The following is a 22700-nucleotide window of genomic DNA, read 5'->3' on the forward strand; positions in this document are numbered from 1 at the left end:
CTGATATGATCACATAGAGTCACTCTGAGCATCAGTTAGTCCATTGCACACTGAATGACTCCTTATGAGGCCAACAGTAAGCAAACAGGCTTCAGAGCTGTATATCATCATACAACACACTGTTCTAGTGGAATAATTACATAGAACTTCTCAAACATTCGTTTTATTTCATAAAATATTATTTTTGTGTTTAATCTTAGTAGATATATTATCACAAAACTCACATTTTTCATAACTTAATAGGGTATTCAACACTAACACCTCATTCATTTCTAATATTTGATAAAGGGTCATGGGTCAACACTATCAAAAATATATGGAGATTCGGTGCAATCATTTTTGAAAATTTCAACTTGTTGCTCAATGTAAAGTTCAAAATTATTATATGAACATCCTGGTAAAACTTTGAACTTGGGCTTCCCTTTATAACAATGGTAAACAGAGCGCAGTGTCAACACTGGAGGCTTTTCTGGAAATTGAATGGCTGGAAAAAAAAAAAAAAAAGTTAAGTTGCACTGCTCAACAGCTCAGCTTTAATATCAAAGTATTTTACGTATCATTGATGATTAATTAATATACACATGCTCAGACTATTAATGGTGGAGTTTCTGTTGAACACGAATCTCTTAAAGTAATTTTACAGGTTTAGAAGTTCCATTGTCATACCATACCATTTCTACCTCTAGAAAAGGATAGCACTATATTAAGACTTATCAATTAAGTTTACTTTAGAGATTTGGAACTATCAAAATTGCCGAAAACATCAACAATCTTTTTTAACCGACTTACAAAAAATGAGGTTCTCAATTAGGCTGTTTATTTTAAATGTTTGATATCTCAGAACTTGGTCATTCATAAACCAATTTCATATATTTTTTTTGTTTGAGACGGTATACTTCCATGTGCCCATGGTCAGGATCTGTTGAAGGGATCTTGGAGATGTTGAGGAAACTCTTCAAGTAATATAGGGACGCCTATAGCGATTTAAGTATTCTTTAAAGTAACTTGAGCATTTGCTCTTTAAAAGCACTATTTGGTCAAGTGAAACACTGATGATCAAGACCACTAATGGCCACCGGAACTACACAATAACGAGTATTACACTGGTTGCGCTTCGATTATGGTATAGAGTAGGCAAGAGATTTATGCTCGTCACAATAAAGGAGCTGATGGGAGAACTATACAGCATTATATAATTTTTAGAAGGTTATAAGCATTTGACATGGGGCTATTATAACTTAGATATGATTACAAATCTACCCACTAAAAAGGGTGGAATTTTTTTTTTTTACCAATAAGGACAGACTTTTTAGTGATTGTATAAATCACTAAAAAGGTTGGAGGCAAGTAAAATGTAGAAAATTACTGGTATTTTCCTTGTTACTATACAATGGGTAAATGAAAACCGAAATTATACTTCACAGGCACATAAGTCTTACCTGTGAAACCGTAAAGCTAATAGATTCGGAGAAAACCACTGCCATTTATTGAAAAAACTTAGATACAGCCATAGCATCACATGAAAAATTTAAGTTAAGTGACTGCTATTAATTATTTAGTCTATTATAAAGGTACACATTGTGCATAATAGGATTGAAATAAGTAACAAAATGTTTTAAAATGAACAAAATGTTTTAAAATGCTTTTATGGAAAAAGAAATATGCTTTTTTTTATATAATATATTTACAAGGTGATTCCTGATGAAATATACTTATGCTCCCTTCAACAGTATTTCGTAATTCGATTGTATCAAAAGGAATACTAAGCAACTGAGTCGAGCACAAAAGATCCTGGAGGGTCGAAGTGCATCCGCTGAAGCGGGCCTCATTACAAGGTAGAAGCAACTGATCTCTACTAAGTTACTATCTTTTTACAATTTACTTAACGCAGACTTAAAAATGTTGTAGAAAATATTTATTTCTTGCTTTTTAGTTGTATAACAAAGTCTGTTCTTTTTTTGCAAAAAATTTGTTTGCTTACAAATATCAATCTGTAGGATCCAATAAAAATCATTCATCTCGAATAAGAAAGCAGCACTGTTTGCATCATGTTCTAATATAGCTCCTTCATATTTCACAATAAGCTGAGCTAACAATTCACGTTTTAATCTATCATTATTCAGTAGATCTTGTATCTGTAGAATAAAAATATTCTCATTTTAATCAGTGATAAACATGCAATCATTAAATCATTCCATTTTATTTTTAGTTATTTACCTTGTTATTCAACATATTTGTAACCATTGGAACATAATCCATAAGAACCCCAGATTGGTGCATCCTATTATCAAAGAAAAAATTAATTAGATGAATTTTAAATTGATCACAAGATGCATCAGGCATAAAATCTGAATAGGTACTTACATAGGTAAAGATATGTTTCCCAAAACTTTAGTAAGAAATGGTGATAAAATTAATTCTGCATTAGTAGGGTTAGGGTATCTTACGAGAAGTAAAGCTGTGTCAATTCCTGGATTATATACAGTTCTGAAAAAAAAAAATTTCAAATAAAGTTCATGAAAATAATGCAATATTTTTTAAAATCCTGCACATGATTAAGCGTTTGAATTTAATTTGTATTATTTATGTAAGTAATTAAGTTTAGAATTTTTAAATTACAGATAAAGATTTCATTATACATCCATAAAATATAATAAAAAATGTGTGGTATAAGTATTTTTATGGTTATCAAAAAACAATTTTTATGGTATTTTTTCATTTTTTATTTTTAAGGGTTATTGAGTCTACCGGTGATCCTAGAGTGGGCAGTTACCTTGGCCATTGAATTAGTTTGGCCAGCCAAAGGGGCAATGCTGCCAGCATCTTAGGAACTGTGCCTCGCTGCGGTGGTTTCGAGGATGTTTTAGATTTTATTTAGTTTTAAATAGTTTATTTTAGGTTATATTTATTAAACAATTATGTTATCAGATTAAAAGGATTATTTTTATTTTTATGCACACATTTTTATAAAGTTAGGCACAACTTGATGAGAAGTAAAATTTTAGGTATCATTGACCTACCCTTCATTGTATAGTTCGGGAAGTCTTGAAGTGTCTACTTTGAGTTTAATTAGGAACTCTACAACATGTGTTCCAACCCAAACTTCTACATCCTGTTCTGTTATGAGTTCATTACCCAGTAGTGCACCATATTCAAATGAGGCTCTGGAATTTTCATCTTCATTCAACTTTTTTACCTAAAGAAATGACAGGTACTAAAGTTAACAGTTATTCATTTATGATTAATTCTATTTTTAAATAAATAATAATTGAATTGATGGTATTCACAAAGATCCTATAATTAATTTTTCCTATCAGCATATCATCAGTCAGTCTGTGTACCTAGGAGGGGCAATATTTAGTGTTGCATCCAACAGATTTTATGAAACAAAGTATTTCATTTTTGAAGCAATGGGTGGAGATACTCCGATAATACTAAAGTTTGACTTGACTCAGTCTTTGTGATTGTGTGGGGTTCCATTTAGCATTCATAGCCATGCTACAAAAAAAAAAATTACCTGGTGAATTTTATACATGGCCACCAATTCAGAAATTACTTCACCAAGAGATTGTGGATTATTAGAATTCCATTTAGCAAGACTAGGAACACCCGTAACCAAAAACTCTTCATCTGCATTGCTTAAAAAGCTTTCATCATCAAATCGGAAATCTGGAGCAAACCATGGTGTTGAAGCATCGAAAATGATGTCCCACTTTAATTTCTTAGAGCAATAAGGAAGCACTAAACGAAATTGACTTTCTGCACTGTTTGCTGATCCGCCAATTCGTTCCAGATCTACTTTAGTTTTACATAAACCTGTTGAAATTAGAAGTTTGGTAAATAAACAAGCTTAGATTAATTAGGTAAATTTTTATGTTAGCATAATAATCAATTAATCACTGTTGGTGATAGGAACTAAATTTTATAGCAATTTCCAGGAACATCATATTTTCAGAAAATTTATAGCCATTTTATTACTGAACACTGTAACTGCCACCACTAGGCAGTTATTTACAAGAGGTAATGAAACAAAATCTTTATGTTCTTGGGCTGAATTTCACAGTCAGGTTATTCTGTGTTTTTTAGTCTAGTTAATGAGTTTTGATTAAACACCACAGAGTCGCACTCATGCTCTTCTCACTTGCAGTTCAGTCGCCTAAAAAGTATTATAGGCTCAGGCTATTCTATGGAATAGAACTATTTAGATGAATTTACTAACCTAGTTTTAAGTCCTGGTAAATATTATGAACATACGGTCTGAACATTGGAGATATATCGTTTAAAAGAGTGTAGTTTTCCGTCGTCATGTTTTAGGTGTACACTCCACCTGCCTACCTATAATTAGGGCACTCTAAGGCCAGGAAAGAACAGGTTCTAATAAAATTAATGTGGTTACTAGACGAACTTCATTCACATTACATTAATAATTTCATACAGATACGGATTGTATTGACTGATTGTAATTGTAAACCAAAATCCAAAAATATTTTGTCGTTCACTTTGTCAAAGATTAAAGATTTTCGCGATTCGGTTTGAGTAATAAATAATAATATTCTGTGGTCTTATCGGTCTTCACTGTAATGATTATCTACATTCTCTATGGGGAAAAACGAGACGACGCTTGCGAGAGTGTGGTCGACTTACTTCGCCTCACTTTCCCACTTTCCGTTTGGTGTTAGTTTTATGTACAGTTAAAAAGACGGAAAGCGATTATGAAGCACACTATTCATTAAATTGAGAGTATAATATAAATGGTAGACTCCAAGCGCCGTCCGTTTACTATCACTCGTGCAGCAACCTTCAAAAGACGCAATCTTAAACCTAGAGAGCATCGATTAATACGTATCGTAATAGGTTCAGGCTGTAGAGTAGATATTTGTGGCAAGGTAACTCTGAACATAAATGTGACCAAATTCGAATATACCTACTTTTCTGTCAAGATTCCATACTTAGTCGATAGTTTTATTCTCTGATATCGTAATCTGTGGTTCTATTCTGTGTGCCCGCTAATTTTTTTTATAGAATTGTGTGAAATAAATATGAAAGACATGAATTCCACAATTAAAAATAACATTTCGGAATTAATAAATTTAGCGAGGAAATTCAATTGCTTTTATTTATCAGGTATGTGGCATAAGTCTTAAACTTCCAGTTTGTGATAAATGTTTCAATGCAATGTTCTTTCAAACATTATAATCACTAATGTTTTTTTTGTTAAAGGTTTGCATCAAGGGATATGTAAGCCGTTTATGGTTGCTGGACACCAGGTGGGACTTATTCGGCCTGATGTACTCAAATACTTGCAGAGGTTCCCGGAGGTATTTGTTTATTATTCATCATGACACCTAACAATAATATCAAATGAGTACGAATTCCACTTACGAATGAGATTTCAAGTAAAGAGTTTTGTTTATCTTTTTTTTACTATTTCTTGGAAGAGATAAAAGTTGTACTAGGATATGCCATATCGGTGTGTAATCATTTCCAAATAATTTTATTTTTAAAGGTATTCAGAGTCACAGGAAAGTATGTTGAACTTAACCCTGCATTTAGAGACTATCAGGAAAGAACATCGAAAGTAGCTGAAGTTTTAGGAAGTTTGAGAAAAGAAAACGAAATATGTGCCCTTAAGGGCTGGCGAGATGAGGTACAGTAAATTTTTAGTATATCATATAGCACAAGTGACGATTTCAGGGTCTGAATTGTTATGGGTTACTGTGGACCTGATTAAAAAGCTCAATCACTCTATAGGGAGCTTGGCTCAATTAATCCAAATTTGTGACTGTAAAAGTAGTCTTAGAGTTATAGAGAGTTCAATTAAAAGTGGTTGTGGGTGAGCTGGGCTCAGTGAACTGGCATTCAAAGACAAGAGCCTTACACTTTTTGATGAGATGAGAGAAATTATAAAAACTAGATGAGATGCTGCTCTAGACAAGCAACCCCTCAAATCTAGAACTCAAAATCTTTACAGCAGCTATTAGTCAAGAACAAGGCTTCAAAGAATTTAAATTATTTGCATAATGTATTTTTTATTACTCATGTTTTAGTGCTTTGAAGTCAGTACACCATTCCATCATGAGAGTCTTCTTGAGATGGACAGGAGTGCTGTGTGTCTCTTTGGAATAAGAAATTATGGCATTAGTGTGAACGGCTACCTGTTCCACCCATCTAAAGGCCTTTGTATCTGGTTACAACAGAGGAGCTTTACTAAACAGACATGGCCAGGTAATATAGTATGAATATTATAAAGACAGACATGTCCTGCTCTCTGAAGTTGGTCAACTTCAAAATACTAGGCCAAAAATACTAGGCTATCCAGCCCAGCAGGGCTAGTAGTAGTAGGCTAGGCTAGTTTTTTGGTTTATGAACTTGACATGGAGTATATACTACATTCACAATTTTTTTTAATGACAAATATATATGTTTTCATTGCTGACTGAAACTTAGCAAATGAACATAAATGAATAGTATGAAATAGTTTTGCAATACAATTTGATTAAACATAATATACTGAAATGCATATTTGTGGAACTCTTGGCCCCAAGTTAGATCAATAATGGGTATTCTTTCAAGATTTCAAGTACCTAACCATCGTTGACAAATTTGGAAGTAATCTATGTCTTTAGCACCTGCTAAGCTATCAGTCCTTACTTAAATTTATCATCATCAGAAGCCTACTAACATCGCATTGCTAGAGAAAGACCTCATAGAATTTTGGGTTTCAGAGCATAAACCCATCAAACTGCTCTAATGCTGGTTTGTAGGCTTTAAAGATTAATAATTGATTGTGCTTATAAGCCCTTATGGGAGCAGCATGGTGGGTCTGAGGCACATTAAATATATTAAAGCAGTATGGTAACTACGAAAAAATGTTCAAGATAGCACACTTACATAGATCCACATACTAATGAGGCCCCAAAACTATTATTTGGAATTTGAATTCAGGCTGTTGTTGGTGCGTGCATCTGTTCTGCTGTTTCAAACATTTGTCTGTAGTTTCCATACTGAATATATTTACTGTGGCGTAGGCCTGTGCATAGTATTGGATAACTAAAAGGCTGATGTAGGTTTAGTAAGATTTATGATTAACATTATTCTGTAGGTAAATGGGATTGCTTTGTTAGTGGTGGCCTGGCGGTTGGCTATGGAATACTTGAGACTACTATAAAGGAGGTAGCCGAGGAAGCATCTGTTATGGGGGAGTTGGTAAAGAAACTTGTACCTGCTGGTTGTGTGAGGTTTGTAAAGTAAATTTAAAACAGGAATATAAATTATTATGCTTAGTATAATAAAAATATGCAACTACCAATCTTAAATTGATAGAGTTTGCTACATGTCTCTGTAGGTCTTTGTTGTTGTGGTCTATTCAATGCTACAATATGTAGTGCAAAGTCGCAGCGTAAAAAAATTTTTTTTTTTCTTTTTATAGCTTCTACTTTGAAAGTGAAAGAGGTTTGTTTCCAAATACAGAGTATGTATATGACCTCGAGCTTCCATTAGATTTTATGCCAAAGAATGCAGATGGAGAAGTTGAAACTTTTGAGCTGTTGACTGCGGAGGAGTGTGTGCAAAGAGCCCTTTCTCCTCAGTTCAAGACCACAAGTGCTCCGGTCTTGTTGGACTTTCTGATCAGAAGAGGATATATAAACCCTGAGAATGGTAAAGTATAATATTGAGTTGTAAATATATAAATATTTCTGATTTGTAGAAAAATGTATCTTAAATCCCTTCAAAATGGTACTTTGTTTTGGATGAAAGGTTTCATACTATGTTCTTTTCTGTACCCCTGAGTACAGATCCACGATAGTGTAAAAGACAGCTTCAGAAGAGAGGAAGGTGGTGCATATAAATATATTTTTCTTTTTTATGATATTATGTATCTGTCATGTACCAAATGATATGTTTCCCTGGTTGGGTTGATTATTGTTAGATATTGAATTACCACCAGTGTTGCGGTTTATGCTATTAAATGTCACTTGCTTTACAGGTGAAGAAAAACAAAGTGAGGAAACTCACTTGGATTTTCGCCATAGTGCGCTCAAAGGCATACGAATTCCCTGCCCTTGGCCAGCATGGTTAACTTTAGCCTTAATCTGTTTTCACGTCAGAGGAGATCCATGCCCATAGTGGGCAGTTAATGGGTTGTTAATGGGTTGTTGATGATGATGATGATGTTGATTAGATTAGAAATTGGCGTTTTAAACAACCAAAGAGGAGGGACGCCATCAATGATGATGGGGAATGGTAAATGATGAGGATTTGTTTTATTGGTAATTTCCAGAGCCGAACTACCGACACTTAGTGGAGTTACTCCACGTCCCACTGCAGACCATCTACAAGTGTTCCTTAGACATCACTTCCAACGGCGACCTACAGAATCTACAGTGATGACACAATCTGGGCACGATGAGTATGTTCAATTAGTTTCATTGTATTACTATTATTGTATTAATTTTTAATTAAATTAAAATTAATTAGAATAAATTTATATTGGTAATTTTTATCTGTGCCTCGTCTTAGACGATCAGTGTGGGTACATTAATTCGTATTATTTATGGCCTAATTTATAAAATCTTAATTTCAGATTTAACTTGGGTAGACTGTAAGTATTGCCTAAGTATTGAGATTGGTTTTAATTTCTTGTTTAAGGTGTATATTGACCAAGTCCTTGTAATTGTGTAGTTTAAAGCTAAGCGCATATTACAGCGAGTCGCACCGCAACGCTTTAGTTATGATAAATCTGTGGTAAATCATTTTTTACACCTACATAATATGTACCTTTTGACACATTAGTTGTCATGTTTTGTTATAGTGTACTGTAGTGAATGGACAACAATACCTAAATTGTGACAACTTAAACCAGTCTGGATAAACTTTGTTGAACAGTATTGGTAAATGAATGGGACTTATTTACCTCTCATATGTTCCTCGAAGTCCGAAGAGCATGCTATAACATCATCAACTGACAATAGTTTATATCTAACGATTGGATTTGTCACCTGCACGATGAAGCGTCGGTAGGTCTTAGCTAGTAGGAAATGAATATCGTAGGAATGGGATTTCTAATGGATAATTTTTTTTACATACAACCACAGATCGAATAATTCGTAAAAACATCATATACACAATTAGATATTCGGTGTCAAAAATAACAATTAGATAAATCGATATTGAAGTTCTTGAATATAATCTAATATATAATAATGTGTGAAAAAACACTAAAACAATTTAGTTATTATCGATATTATGATATTTGTATACCTACTTGTGATAATCTAGTTTTTTATCGATCCTGTTGTGCTGTAAATAATATTTTCACTGCTTTTTTCTGTTAATTATGTTTTTAAAATAGAGAAAAAGCAAGTGTTAAGTAAATAAAAATAAAAAGACTTTTTGTTTATGGTACGTATATATATTTTTATTACTATTTAGAGCATTCACAATAAAGATGGCACAACGACGGAATAGTTCTTCGATCCTTTGTATGGCTTTTATCTGCCAACTGGGCGCAAGGTTCTTTGCCTTGTAGGTGGAGAAGGCGTGAAAAGAATGATTGGTGAACATAGTCATATTTCTAAGTGTGATAAAAATACATTTGGACGACCTCCCTGGCGCAGCGGTGAGTTGTTTAGGTAGGAGGTCCCGGGTTCGATCCCCGAAAAGAACCCTTCGGGAATTTTTAATTTATTTCTGATATGGGTTGGTGGGAGGCTTCGGCGTGGCTAGTTAACACCATACCGACAAAGACTAAAGCGATTTAACGTTCCGGTACGATGTCGCGTAGAAACCTATTAGGGGTATGGGTTCAAAATAACTGTCCCTAACAGGTTAGTCCGTTACTATCTTAGACTGCATCATCACTTATCATCAGGTGAGACTGCAGTCCGGGGCTAACTTGTATTGGAAAAAAAAACCAAACAAATACAGCTCAACTATTCCGACGTTATGTCACTTAATTTGTAAAGCTCCTCATATTTTAAAAACATACCTTTACTCTAAATGGTAATGAAAATATTGTTTAAATTTTAAGGCAAATTTTAGAATTTATATACTTTCAATAAAAGCGATGCGTTGCGGTGAGTCGCGCAGTGTGCGAGCTTGTATTGGGAATTATTAGACGCCACGATAGTTTAGCTAGGGATGTTTAATTTCTGTGATACTTTACCAGTTGGGTATAAGGTATTTGTATGTTACTTTAGTTGGTTTGATTACCTCTTTACTGCCTTTTGCGAATCGTATTTATTGTTTTTTTTTAAACAATCAAGGTCATGAAAAGGATTACCGGTTAATCAGTTCGATCATGTGTTTTTTTTTTTGTTGTTCGCTCTCATCAGATGAATCCATGTCTAGTCATATTATACAACTAAAATATAACCTTGCTGGTGCATTCATGTGAAATACTACAGCCTTGATGTAAACTCACAAGTTTGTGTAAACCTGATATTTTAATTATTGAAATAAACGTAAATCTTGGCGCTACATCGGTTGTATACAGATCCTTTACTTCGCTAAACTTACAATGTACGAACTACGAGGTCGATTGGAAGAGTGTTCTCGCTGACTACAATTTAGTGTCGTTTCATTTATACGTATAATATTTTAAATGTATACTCCTAACGTATCAAACATTCAACATGTAAACCAAGAAACAAAGGGTTAATTTAATGTTACAGTGTTCAATGACTTTTTGACTTAGAAGGTCAATCGCAATTTTATTTGCTGAGTTTATAGCTTTTTAGCCAACAGTGGTGGCCAATCAGAAACTAATTGTAATATTGACAATCGACCAAATGTTGGAATGCTCGTCGATTTCTGTCAGTTTGGTCATGGATCATAAACAATCGATTTAGTGTTCTTGTATCGGTGAAGCTATTCCTCTCAATATTCTAGTATAACGATGGAGCTATTTCGTTTATGGTGAAGTTGGTTTGAATACCTAAGTGACCTATAACGACCTGTCATCAGGACCGATAGCAAATCACGTCAAAAGCCAATTCATTAAAATAATAATTAATCATAATTCATCAACCGTCATCACGTACATCATCATCATTCATTAGTTATCATCATTTATGTATCAATTTACGTTAAACTACCATCGATGTTCCTAGGTCTTCCCAATCTTTTTTATTATTCTATCAGAAAAGCTTCTATCCAATATTTATAAAGGGTTACATATTTAAGTTAAATAAATGGAGCTATTAATTACATGGGTCTAACTGACTCTTTCGATTCAGTTGATAGCATGTTTCACTACAGATCCTGAGTTCCTAGGTTCGATTCCCGGATTGGGGTAAAAGATACAGTCTCTGTCAGCCCAGTGTTGGTTTCCACCCCGGTGCTTCGGACAGCACACTGAGTGGTCGATCCCTGTTATGATTATGTGATATTAACCGTTAAAACTCATATTGAAGAAACGTGGTCTATGATTTCCGATAAGGGAGGCCAACGCCCAGCAGTGTGAAATTAATGGCCTGAGGATAAATGAATTAAGACATTGACCTAGTTAACGTCCATTCACGAATTCGGCCGTTTAAAGAATTAGTTCACGAGAGTTGCGTTATTTTACATGAAAATATTAAAATTGTTTGTTTGCCTTACTGAATTACGTACACTACGTACTACACTACGTACTTCATAACTTTAACTTAGATTTCGTTCATAATTTCGTACTAAATTTTATTACTTTCATTTTCAATAATTGAGTTTTTTTTTAAATTCATACTGAGCTGTTGCAAGGTATGCAAACGTTTTTATTGTTCTATATGGAAAACTGACAGAAGTCAAGAACGGATTCTTCCAGCGGCTGGATTATACGGTAGTTTAACGTCGATGTTTAATTTTAATAACTTACTTTAGTAAAAGTTTCGTATTATTTGTTATAGAAACGACAAAGTTTGATTTGAAAGAGGCCCAAACGTTTAGTTTTGGACCTGTGTGTTGATCATGTCGACTCGCCTAATACAAAGTTATATAGATATAGTGTGTGTCTAGTTATGTCAACGGTTTTATACGTTTCTATGGAATAATGTTATTGGCGATTAACTTTTTACCGATATTATTGTACTACATAGATAATTTACTTGAATAATATTAATGTAATCGTTTATATTTACTGCATTTAGGAAGATAGCGCTTTCCTAAACGAGCAAAACAAATAAATTAAATAAATGACAAATTGTTTTATTTATTCCTAAGTCTTTCTCTCCACTACCACACTATGATTGCAATATCACACGATGGTAATTTAATATCCAGTCTTAAGATGGTAGCGGGCTATCTTGTTAGGATTCGGCAGTTACAAACTTAACCCCTAATCAGTTTCAACGTGGTAAGTAATTTCATTTTTCTAATACTTGTAGAAAAAATGTCATTTCCAATCATCAGTAACTAAAATAACTTAGTATCTATATCAAATCGGAGTAGGTTAATGAATTTCAGGAGGGGATCGGAGTTCAATAGATTTTAACAGAGCCTACTCTCTTGTAGCAAAAATAGAAATAAAAGTCTCTTTAATAATGTATAAGAAGTTTATTCAAATAGTTCACCTGATTACTTATATCGATGTTCTGAGTACCATTTTAACTCTCTTTACTTTAAAATCTTATCCAGTAAAATAACTTAAACTGTTGTTAAGAAATATTAGGTAATTAACATGCGAGATAATAAAACCACTAAATAATATATTTGTTGTGTTCCGGAAACTGCGGTAGTTAGTTATCACATAGAAGAAGAATTTGAGGTCAATGATCTCTGACGTATACGGCATATTTATATAATATATTTCCCCAGGGTCTCTAGATTTAGAATTATCTAGAAATGTATGGCTTCTATGAAATAATATATGTAATATTTGAGAAAAAAAAATATATTTAATCTATTCTGAGAATTGGAATAGTAACTGTGGTTGACGGTATTTCTGCACTATTTTTAGTAGAAACTCTCTCTTTCAATGGCGTGAAATATACTTTGTTTCTTTTTACCTTTTTAAATAAGAAAATAAAAATTGCAATATGCTATATTATGATAATTATGTTTCAAGAATAGAAAAAATAATTGTAACAAAACATTATGCTAAGATATTTTCTTATGTATGTACTACGTAATATTTAAAACGTTACTGTAAAAAAATAATGTTTTCGATAAGTATTGAAGATTATTGGCTTTTTATGAAAGGTTTTACAAGAGTATTTCTCGTGTCTGAATAAAATAGGTAGCAAACTTATAAGTTGGAATTCGAACACAAGGTGAATAAAAATATTTCTTAGCAACAGTAACTGAGTAATGTTTGTTATTATCGATGTATATCATATAAACAACTCAACAAAACAAAGCTGACTAAGTCATTGTTAGAAGCAAATGGGAAATATTTCCGCTATATTATTATTATAACATATTATGATAAAACAATAACAGACGTTAGGTTATACAGTGTATAAAAAAAAGTTTGTCAACGTAAATTCTTGAGTATTTCTCGTGTCTGAATAAAATAGGTAGCAAACTTATAAGTTGGAATTCGAACACAAGGTGAATAAAAATATTTCTTAGCAACAGTAACTGAGTAATGTTTGTTATTATCGATGTATATCATATAAACAACTCAACAAAACAAAGCTGACTAAGTCATTGTTAGAAGCAAATGGGAAATATTTCCGCTATATTATTATTATAACATATTATGATAAAACAATAACAGACGTTAGGTTATACAGTGTATAAAAAAAAGTTTGTCAACGTAAATTCTTATCTACTTTATTTAATCAATGAAAATAAACAACATGCACCTTGAGAATTGTACCACCATTGTCACCCATCACACTTTTCGCCATTCAACAAACCCTATTGAAGACTGCATAGTACATTATGTATCACGCGTGCATTGATAATTACACTCTCGGCTCTCTTATAGCGCTTGCCTACGGTTCGCACACTAGTATCATAATGTACTATTACCATACATGTAACGGGTACATAGTGAGTCCACTTTGTATACTCATTATCAGTACAGGCGTGCAAGACAAGCCAAGCCGGCCTGCCAAACCGCACACATTCGCTACACTCTCGGACTGCTAAGTTGACTCATTCTATTCACATCACAAATATGAATTACCTTACTGCAAATCACATGACGTGTATAATGATGCTTGTACCCTTTGTATAAGATTTGTATCCTCGAAATTTTAGTCGATTTACTTTGAAGGACTATCTGCGGATAATACGCACAGCGTACAACATTGTTTTTTTTAAGAATTTATTTGCTCTCATGATAGTTTTGCATGCCTATTGCAAGATTTTGTGACCAGTAAAAAGTATACAAAAAAGGTTTAAATTAAGACTGCTGTTCAATATTATCTTTGTACAGATAATATTGAATCGCAGTCTATCCATTTATCGTGCGACTTAGGACTGGTTAAAAAAATATAGACGTTGAAATAGGGTAAGGGTAGGCAATAACGCAGACCTTTTCTTTATTGCAATAAGAATTTGACCGAAAGTATTGTCAAAAACGTTATGCGTCATGGTTTTAATCGACATCGAATATTCAAAACCGTTTGAGTTCATTGTTATCCACTCATGATTTATGTTCTGGAGGGTTGGATTTATGCAAAGTAAAAAATTTCATACTAGTTTTGAAAATATGACTTCGCAGCACGCACTCCCAGAACCCCTAGTTTAAGTAAGCAAATGTGGCCCTCAGCAAGCCTCAATTTAAAAAGCAAGACACTAGTTACAGTTGGCGACTTTATTGGAAATAAAACTAAACTGCCTCTTACGCTCTAAAACAAAAAGTGTAACACAGTCTGGAAAGGCAAACATGTGTGGTTCTCCCAGCTATTATTTTCACTTTGAACTTTTAGTCATACGGCCGCTGGAAGAATTTTACTTAAATTTTCTTTATTTAAAATGCTATTTACTTTTTATGGGCAACATAAATACTAGAACTCGTTTACCGAATGTCATGTCCGTCTACTTTTTTCCTTTAGTCTGTGTTTATTGCGATTAAATAAGAGCAAGCGCGCACTGCGGTAAATTTTCGTACCTAATTTTTAACTTAACGCTAAGGGCCTGTTTCGCCATCTTCTTGCAAGTATCTGATAGCATTAACGTAAGTTTTGTCACTTTCTTACTTCATGACACTCCAAAAAGACAAAATATGTTAATAAGCTATCCAACACTTATCAAAAGGTGTTGAAACTAGCGTCGATTTTTTCCTGATGCTGATTTTAAAACGCACTCAATTCACCGCATAGTGCGCGGATTGCTTTAGTAATCATCCCCACGGGAGACCACTTCTTTGCAAGTAGGTCTCAGTAGTATGGTGTGCTCGAACTGCGCAGTGTAGCAGCCCTTGGAGTCGCACAGGGGAGGGTATGCGTCCACCACCCCTTTGTCGCAGAGGTCCTTTAAGGCCATGGCGTAGCGGGACGCGCCGGCGCGTTCCAGCCAGCGCTTGCAGAACGCGAGCGTACTGAAGTTCTTGTTTATAACGTTGAGTAGCTGTTTTGACGACTGCAGTCTGCAAACAATTGACATTAAATTAAATTTAAAAAAAAAACCCCGACTGGTCGTAGGTCTTTACTTTACTTTCATAGGGCATTGATCAACCAAAAAAATAATTATAATAATAATAAGTGAAAGGCAGCCCTTTCGCTTGGTAGAGAATTAAGTTAGGGAAAATGGGATAGTGCAACCGGTTAATACAGATGATAAAATAAATAACATACACTTTTCAAACGCATTATACATAAAATTAAATTAAATACATATTGTTATAATATATACAACAAGATATTTCATTTGATACCCTTAGTACAACTTGACTGGGACTTAAGAAAGAAAATATAATCCGCCGCCGGAAGCAACTTAAAAAAATTCCCTGACTATAAAAAAACAATGACAAATTTACTCAAATAATTTGGTGTTTACTCCAATATAAAAAAAAAGTCCGCCGAGCCATATATCTTATCTATCAGGCCACAATAAAGCATTTAATGGCGTAAAAAATAAGTGATTTTCAATTGTTATTAATCCTTTGTTATTATCCAATCCTTACAAAAAAAATATTTTTTATATATACAACCTTATGTAGATAAACATAGTTTATGGTTGTTTATAATATGTGATGTGTTGTTACACAGTTAACGCGTTGGTGTTGTGACACCGTGGGCAACAGCATTGTTATATTTTAGTAGTATTTACCTTAAAGGCACAAATTGTTGCTCGAAGTTCTTCATGTAGTGAGAGCAATCCATATCATCGTGAACTTGGCCGCGGCCGGTGGAGCCGAATGTCTCGATTGCATAGAATTCATTTTCCTCCATGCGTGTTGTCTCACCACCTTTCACGATTGGTACAGTTTTGCCAGCATGAATTCCTGGAAAGTTTAATTTTTTTTTTATTATTTAGATGTTAGTTGCATTGTAACAAAATTTACCACCAGCCTTAACTTTGTTACTAAACACTTTAGTTACAAAAAAGAAATACCAACCGAATTGAAAACCCCCTCTATTTTGAAGTCGGTTAAAAACAAAATCGCTCCCAAAATCGTACGGTCAGCAGGGCTAGAACGGGCGGGAGATAAAAATTATATCCCCTGAAAAGTGATTATATATTATTTAACGTGCCCACCTGCCTGCTAAATCACTGGAACATAGAATAGGAGAAGTTTACCTCCGTTTATTAATACGCATATATTATTTGGATATTATTTCCACTTGTGCTCCAGTACTCTGAGAGTCGATAAAGCTGTGGGAGAAGATAAATTTATATTCTTTCCCCGGGGATATAATTGTCTCCTGCCCATGCTAGCCGTGCAGATCTTTTGAACTATGCAACAGAGTGATTCAGAAGAAGAAACATGCCTATTATAGTTGAGAATAGTAATGAAATCCTAAGATTTGTATTGTGATGCCTACATTATATGATGGGCAGGGCAAGGTTGGTTAATACTTAGATTATAAATTTACTATACGGTCAGTCTAGTCTAGTCTAGTCAGTCTAGTCTAGATTGGGTATGCCCTTACAATCTTAAGACTGTATAATCATTTAGAATCAGGTTAGATTGCTTGATTAACTTACAGTAGAATGAAAAATAAAATTTAGTACCAGATGTTTGTCACTGGAAAATGTCTGTGTTATTAAGATAACATCAATGTTTATTCAAATCATTTCGAAAATAAAATATAATAACAATAATATCATACTTACGATAAGGACCAATGGAGTGGCCATTGAGATTGCGAATCGGTTTCACCTGATACACTTTACCGTCTAGTTCAACTTCATGTGATTCCATTACCTACGGGACATTTATAATACTGATTTAACTGATTATGCTATATTTATGATTTATAAGAAGACAAAAAATTATAGGAGACACTAAACATGTACAGGATATTACTAATTAAGTGAGTAACATTTTAATTAACCAAGGAAAATTTTTGATTTGCACCATGGCAACAAGGAAACAAAATATATAACTAATGTATACAAAATTGTACACATGTTAAAACTTATGTATAACTTATTATATTTTTCATTGTAAACTGTAAAATGGTGTTGCAAAAGAGTAATCTGCTGAGTTTCTAGCAGGCTCTTCTTGGTGGAATCTGCCTTCTGAACTGGTCACTACAAACAGGCTGACTTGAAGTTTTAAAAGTGCTTATAAACTAGTAGGCCCACTACTTGAAATAAATGAATTTTGAATTTTCATGCGTGATTTCATTATGATCAGAGCAGGGTCTGGTAAAAGGCTTTGGTGCCCGAAACCAACGGACAAAGCCGTGCCGACTTCGACTTTCGGGGGGCCGTGTTCGAATCTCAGCGCGCACCTCTAACTATTCTAAGTTATGTGCGTTCCAAGTAATTAAAATATAGAATATACTCAGTCACACTATATAACAGTAAACAGTTGTTAATAAATTAATAATAGAGGACGACCTCAGTTACGAGATTAAGTAGCATGACGGAAATAATGTAAAACAGTTCATTGTACACCAAACAACGTAATTATAACAACAATAACATATTATAATAAGCTGGTACAATAGGCGGCCATAAATCTAAAAAGTGATCTCTTACAAGGAACTAATAATGGTGAAGGAACTTCTCGAACCGACAAGTACTAATCATTGTCCTGGCGCTAGAAAATTAGGAGAGCTGAATCTCACTCAAACTATTTTTTTTCTTACTTGACTCATAACATAAGCAATCTTTTCATTACTTTTTAGGGTAAAGTATATTTTAAAAGTGAAGTAAAAACAAGTGCGTGAAAATAAATAAAATAGAAAGAGGTTTTCTCCATAATTTTTTTTTTAAACATTGTTAACACTAGAAAGTAATGAAAAGATAGTTAACATTATAATACCTTTGTGGGGCTGAGTATATGCTTTTACAACGTGAATATTAGATTTAAAATTACATAAGTTTAAAGAATATATAAAAACACATTTAATACATCAAGGTTACTACACTATTGATGAATTTCCTAATGACAAGGTTGTCTGGAAGCAAGCCGCTCCGCTTTCATCTCACACAAGATAGAACAATGATTGTAAATTGTAAAATGATGTTGGAAAAGAGCAACTGCTAAGTATCTTACAGGCTTCTTCTCGGTAGAATCTGCCTTCCGAACCAATGGTAGTCACTACAAACAGACATAATTGACGTTTCAAAAGCGCTTATATTACAAGGCCTACTTGAAATAAACAAATTTTGAAATTTAAATTTGAATTTTTAGGCAAAAAAATGATTATGAAGTGGGGTTTATAGATAATAGAAGAACAGTTGTTAAAAAATGATATATAACCTCTTGAACAGCTGCACCAACATCGCAGAGCCTGACATCGACACCAGAGGCCTTGATACCCGCCTCAGTGGCCTCTTGAACACCCTTCACGAGCGGGTCATAGCGCGGGTTGAAGTGCAAAGTGAACGCGCAGTCAATGATACGCCCATTGATGTGTGTACCAAAATCTATTTTCACCACATCATCATATTCAAGGACTGTGTTGTCACCTAGAAATTAAAAAATATTATTATTATGACAAATCTAAAAATAGCTATTTCCGTCCACAATAAATGTGAAAAGGATGCACTGAATTTGGACCTACTAATTTATTCTAGTTTACTTAATTTATGTAACGTCTAGTATATTTTGTACCAAATTTCAACAAAATCGGTTCTAATTTAAGGCATGAAAGCGTGACCTTGTCTGGATTTCCAGATGAACAATTACAGACAAAAAAAAATTTTTAAAACATGGAACAAATGTCTGTTTATTTGTTCTCAAGTGCTTTGAAAAGTTTGATTGTTTTGTCTTCGACAAAGACGATAAGTAGCTTTTTGTCGCAATGAAAAGTAGCCTTCCTCAAGGTCAAGTCTATCTCTCTGCCAAATAACAGCAAAATCTGTGGTTTAGGTTTGAAATCGTAATAGACAGACAGACAGAACAACTTTCGCATTTATTGTACAGTGTATTAATAAGATCACATCATGAAATGTTACCAAATTGCACTACCAATTTCATTGTTTATAAATTTCATTGTTTATAAATTACTCCCTCTAATATCTATACATAGATCTATATGATATCATTGGGTTAAAGGTCATGTCTACACATATATTTGTATATTATTCAACAAACAAATATGGTTAAGAATGTGTTTTTCCAACAAGGAATTCTCAGTTCTAGCTCAGTAAGGAAATTGGTAGGGTTGGGTATAGATATCCGGTACTTGATTTTATATATGTTTTTTGCTTAGGAGCTTTGTCTACTTTTCCGACAAAGGGGAAAGGTGGGGGGGGGGGGGGCTTCCCCTACCTCCCCCCTCCCACTCCCACCCTCGTACGCAAGTACCGGATATCTATACTTTTACCAATTGGTATACTGGTTGTCACAACCCTTGCCTATAAAAGCATGTAACTCCAATGGGTCTGGGTTTTATTCCTAACATGGTATAATAAAAAAGCCAAACAGATTAACGGCAGAACGGATTATCTAAGTTCATAATCATCAATAATGGACTAGAAGTCACTCTCAAGGAGCTGCTTGCTTGTAATCACTACACTGGATAGATGGGTTGTTGTGTCTGGTAAATAAGGCCTTTTGCAAAGAAGAGTTAAAATTATTGGCTGATAATAGAGAATGTATTATTTGGTCTTGATGGGCATGTCAAGTATTACCTGTATTTGGTGTATAATGGGCAGCACAGTGATTACGGCTGCAACCAGTAGGGAAAGCCAGTCCCGCTTTCAAACCATCCTCACCAATGAGACGTCTTGCTGTGGATTCCAGCTCTTCACAGATTTGAATCATGGTCATACCAGGCTTTATCCAATCGCGTATATATTTGCGAGTCTAAAATTAATTTAATAAATTTAAATTGAGAACTGTTAACCGTTAAAAAAAAAGGTAGAAAAACAAAAGCTGTTAAAGTATTGTAATCATTTTCATTAACAGGGCAATTTCATGAAGAGTGTGAAGAGGAAAGGTATGACTTTTAATTTTAGGAATGGGATTGATACCAACTTTCTATTATTCCATGTAATGATAGTAGCTTAACAGTATGCGTCCCTGTTGGTGTAGGATCAGGGATGTAAACAATGCATTCTTGAAATTAAACTGCCTACCTAACTTGGTAGCAATACAGCAGTTCTACAACTTATACTCAATCAATCATTCATTATAGATACTCAATCATTCTCCATTCAGTATCAGACTTTTCAATGCAGCTTTAATTGTATGGTGGTTTGAAGCCATAATCAAAGCTTCCCACAAGATGGATTTATAAATTAATATAAGCAATTATTAAGAATGGAATTTACGAATTCAGAAATTAAAAGTTAGGCTAGCACTTAGCACAGTGCGGAATGGCTGTTGTAACTAACCTGCCTGTGGGCCTCTGCAGCCTGCCTTATCTCTTGATAGACATAATTATGCATTCTATCTAAAGCTCTCTTCTCTTCACTAGCAAAGCGCTCTTTAGCAGTTCTGTCATCAATGCCCTCTGCCGGGCCATGGTCCATTATTTGACCTTCCGGGAAATTGCCTAAAATACAGAAAATTTCTTATATATTACAGCCTAGTTATAATAACTGCAAACACAAAAATAGTTTATTGCAATAAGACATTTCAATTGACTCCGATTTTAGACAGCTATCAATATTGCAGAGGGAAATATAAAGTACTATAAATACCTAAATAATACAATAAAATCCTTTCAAATTAATAAGCTGTTTCCTTTTCTGGATTTTATTTAGAAGTACAGAAAACAAAAAACATAAATCTGTGTGGTAAAACATGCAACATTTACTATTGTACTACTTAGTACATAGAAGATGAGCAAGCGTAACTTACCATTTTCATGCAACACCATAAATTAATTATATAATACACCATTAATGCATATTTTACACAATGCCGCAAATTCGGTTAGAATTACCTTTTAATAATTGTGAAGTCCAAACATCTCAGGATATTCTGATATTGAAGAAAAACATGATTTGAGAGGTGACCTGCCGTGGTATTTATATTGTTGCTTGTAGCAAAGGGGACGGAAAACAATAACATGCCCTAGTTATACAACTCAAGATTTGTCTAGTTTTTATGGATTATAGAAACAAACATACAAGACCTGATGTGTCAAATGTGCACATAAAGTAGTACAATTTGAAAAGAAGTAATTTTAATTTTTATATTATTATTAAGCTAATATTTAATATCTAAGTAAGTAAGCACTAAGATATATTCTTACCATCAGGGAAAAGTTCTCCAATTGGAATTGTAGGAGGATCAGTTTGGATCTTGCCCGTAATTTTATTACTTTTATTTTTATTCTTCTTTTTCTTTTTTTTCTCTGCCTCCTCATTATTCTCTTCTAATGGAAGGTTTTCAGTTTTTTCTGGCACCTCACTTCCATTCTCAATTTCAGTTCCCGCTAAAATTGAAGTTTAATACTAGTACTTTTAAATGACTTATTTTAAACTACTAACCACTAAGATGCATTTATTTAACACAAAGACGATTAATTCAATAGTAATACCTGCGTAAGTTTCAAAAATAAAATTAAATAGTAACCTAACCTGTCTTCTTCTTTTTCTTTTTTTTCTTCTTCTTTTTAGCAGGGTCTTTGGTCTCTATTTCCTCTGCTCCGTCAATCTCCTCTTCTTCCTCTTCGTTTTCTATATCTTTAATTACCTCTTCATTCTTTATATTATCAGCCATAGCGTATTTTAAATTTTACAAAAATAAATTGCTACTTGCATGCGAATGTCTGCATTACAGACTACAAATACATATTTATATAATCTATCTTGTCGATGGTCAAAAGACAACGACAACTATTAAATGGCGCCTTATTTTGGACGTTCGAATTTTCATTGGATGTCTAGCACAACTAGTATAATATGAAAACTACTCTGCCGTCCTAAAGCTAAAGTGTCGTTAACTACAAAAACCAAGTTTCGAGATATGATCGAAAAAGCGAAGATATTTTATAACTTTTAAACATATACAAAACTTGGAGCAATGAAAAAATATAGATCTAACAGACAGTGGCGTGCACTGGGTTTCTTACCAGGAAACAACAACAGGAAATATGCATAAAATGGAAAAAATCCTCCTCTTATACTGACTATATTTCAATTTTAGGGTACGCAGTGCTTTTGTGCATGTATGAAGTGCACGCCACTGCTGACAG

The 22700-nt window shown here is 33.7% G+C and overlaps 3 protein-coding genes across 5 annotated transcripts; 1 reads left to right on the top strand and 2 right to left on the bottom strand.

The window, feature by feature from the left end:
- Positions 1 to 147: 147 nt before the first annotated feature.
- On the bottom strand, positions 148 to 4519 carry LOC120625659 (BRISC and BRCA1-A complex member 2-like). Of its 2 annotated transcripts, none has more exons than XM_039892773.1 (7): positions 4220 to 4519; positions 3518 to 3669; positions 3021 to 3196; positions 2365 to 2487; positions 2218 to 2281; positions 1982 to 2135; positions 148 to 484 (listed from the first exon to the last, which is right to left on the bottom strand). In XM_039892773.1, exons 1-7 carry the CDS (start codon positions 4305 to 4307, stop codon positions 291 to 293), a joined length of 951 nt encoding a protein of 316 aa, XP_039748707.1. In that variant the 5' UTR covers positions 4308 to 4519; the 3' UTR covers positions 148 to 290. The 2 variants fall into 2 exon arrangements, with proteins under 2 accessions (XP_039748707.1, XP_039748706.1); XM_039892772.1 differs by having other exon boundaries at positions 3518 to 3816.
- Positions 4520 to 4937: 418 nt separating this feature from the next.
- Positions 4938 to 9673, top strand: LOC120625660 (uncharacterized protein YJR142W). Of its 2 annotated transcripts, XM_039892775.1 has the most exons (8): positions 4938 to 5124; positions 5221 to 5318; positions 5507 to 5647; positions 6048 to 6225; positions 7103 to 7238; positions 7430 to 7659; positions 8282 to 8410; positions 8585 to 9673. In XM_039892775.1, exons 1-7 carry the CDS (start codon positions 5040 to 5042, stop codon positions 8386 to 8388), a joined length of 975 nt encoding a protein of 324 aa, XP_039748709.1. In that variant the 5' UTR covers positions 4938 to 5039; the 3' UTR covers positions 8389 to 8410; positions 8585 to 9673. The 2 variants fall into 2 exon arrangements, with proteins under 2 accessions (XP_039748709.1, XP_039748708.1); XM_039892774.1 differs by having other exon boundaries at positions 8282 to 9673.
- Positions 9674 to 14141: 4468 nt separating this feature from the next.
- On the bottom strand, positions 14142 to 22279 carry LOC120625662 (methionine aminopeptidase 2). Its single transcript, XM_039892778.1, has 8 exons — positions 22084 to 22279; positions 21756 to 21938; positions 20890 to 21050; positions 20185 to 20359; positions 18809 to 19017; positions 17209 to 17299; positions 16201 to 16375; positions 14142 to 15517 (listed from the first exon to the last, which is right to left on the bottom strand). The coding sequence occupies exons 1-8, from the start codon at positions 22223 to 22225 to the stop codon at positions 15265 to 15267; spliced, it is 1389 nt and encodes a 462-aa protein (XP_039748712.1). The 5' UTR covers positions 22226 to 22279; the 3' UTR covers positions 14142 to 15264.
- Positions 22280 to 22700: the final 421 nt, after the last annotated feature.

Source organism: Pararge aegeria, chromosome 8 (genome assembly GCF_905163445.1).
Source record: "Pararge aegeria chromosome 8, ilParAegt1.1, whole genome shotgun sequence".
Classification (NCBI taxonomy): domain Eukaryota; kingdom Metazoa; phylum Arthropoda; class Insecta; order Lepidoptera; family Nymphalidae; genus Pararge; species Pararge aegeria.

Bases quoted from the DNA above. Each gene is read 5' to 3' on its own strand.
- LOC120625659 (XM_039892772.1), bottom strand. From the start codon at position 4,307: ATGACGACGGAAAACTACACTCTTTTAAACGATATATCTCCAATGTTC. The intron at 2,488-3,020 runs GTAGGTCAATGA...TTTTTTTTTCAG, and splicing joins CCCGAACTATACAATGAAGG to AACTGTATATAATCCAGGAA. The intron at 2,282-2,364 runs GTAAGTACCTAT...CTTTGATAATAG, and splicing joins GGAAACATATCTTTACCTAT to GATGCACCAATCTGGGGTTC.
- LOC120625660 (XM_039892774.1), top strand. From the start codon at position 5,040: ATGAAAGACATGAATTCCACAATTAAAAATAACATTTCGGAATTAATA. The intron at 5,319-5,506 runs GTATTTGTTTAT...TTATTTTTAAAG, and splicing joins ACTTGCAGAGGTTCCCGGAG to GTATTCAGAGTCACAGGAAA. The intron at 7,660-8,281 runs GTAAAGTATAAT...GGTAATTTCCAG, and splicing joins ATATATAAACCCTGAGAATG to AGCCGAACTACCGACACTTA.
- LOC120625662 (XM_039892778.1), bottom strand. From the start codon at position 22,225: ATGGCTGATAATATAAAGAATGAAGAGGTAATTAAAGATATAGAAAAC. The intron at 21,051-21,755 runs GTAAGAATATAT...TCTGTATTTTAG, and splicing joins TGGAGAACTTTTCCCTGATG to GCAATTTCCCGGAAGGTCAA. The intron at 15,518-16,200 runs GTAAATACTACT...AATTGTTTGCAG, and splicing joins CAACAATTTGTGCCTTTAAG to ACTGCAGTCGTCAAAACAGC.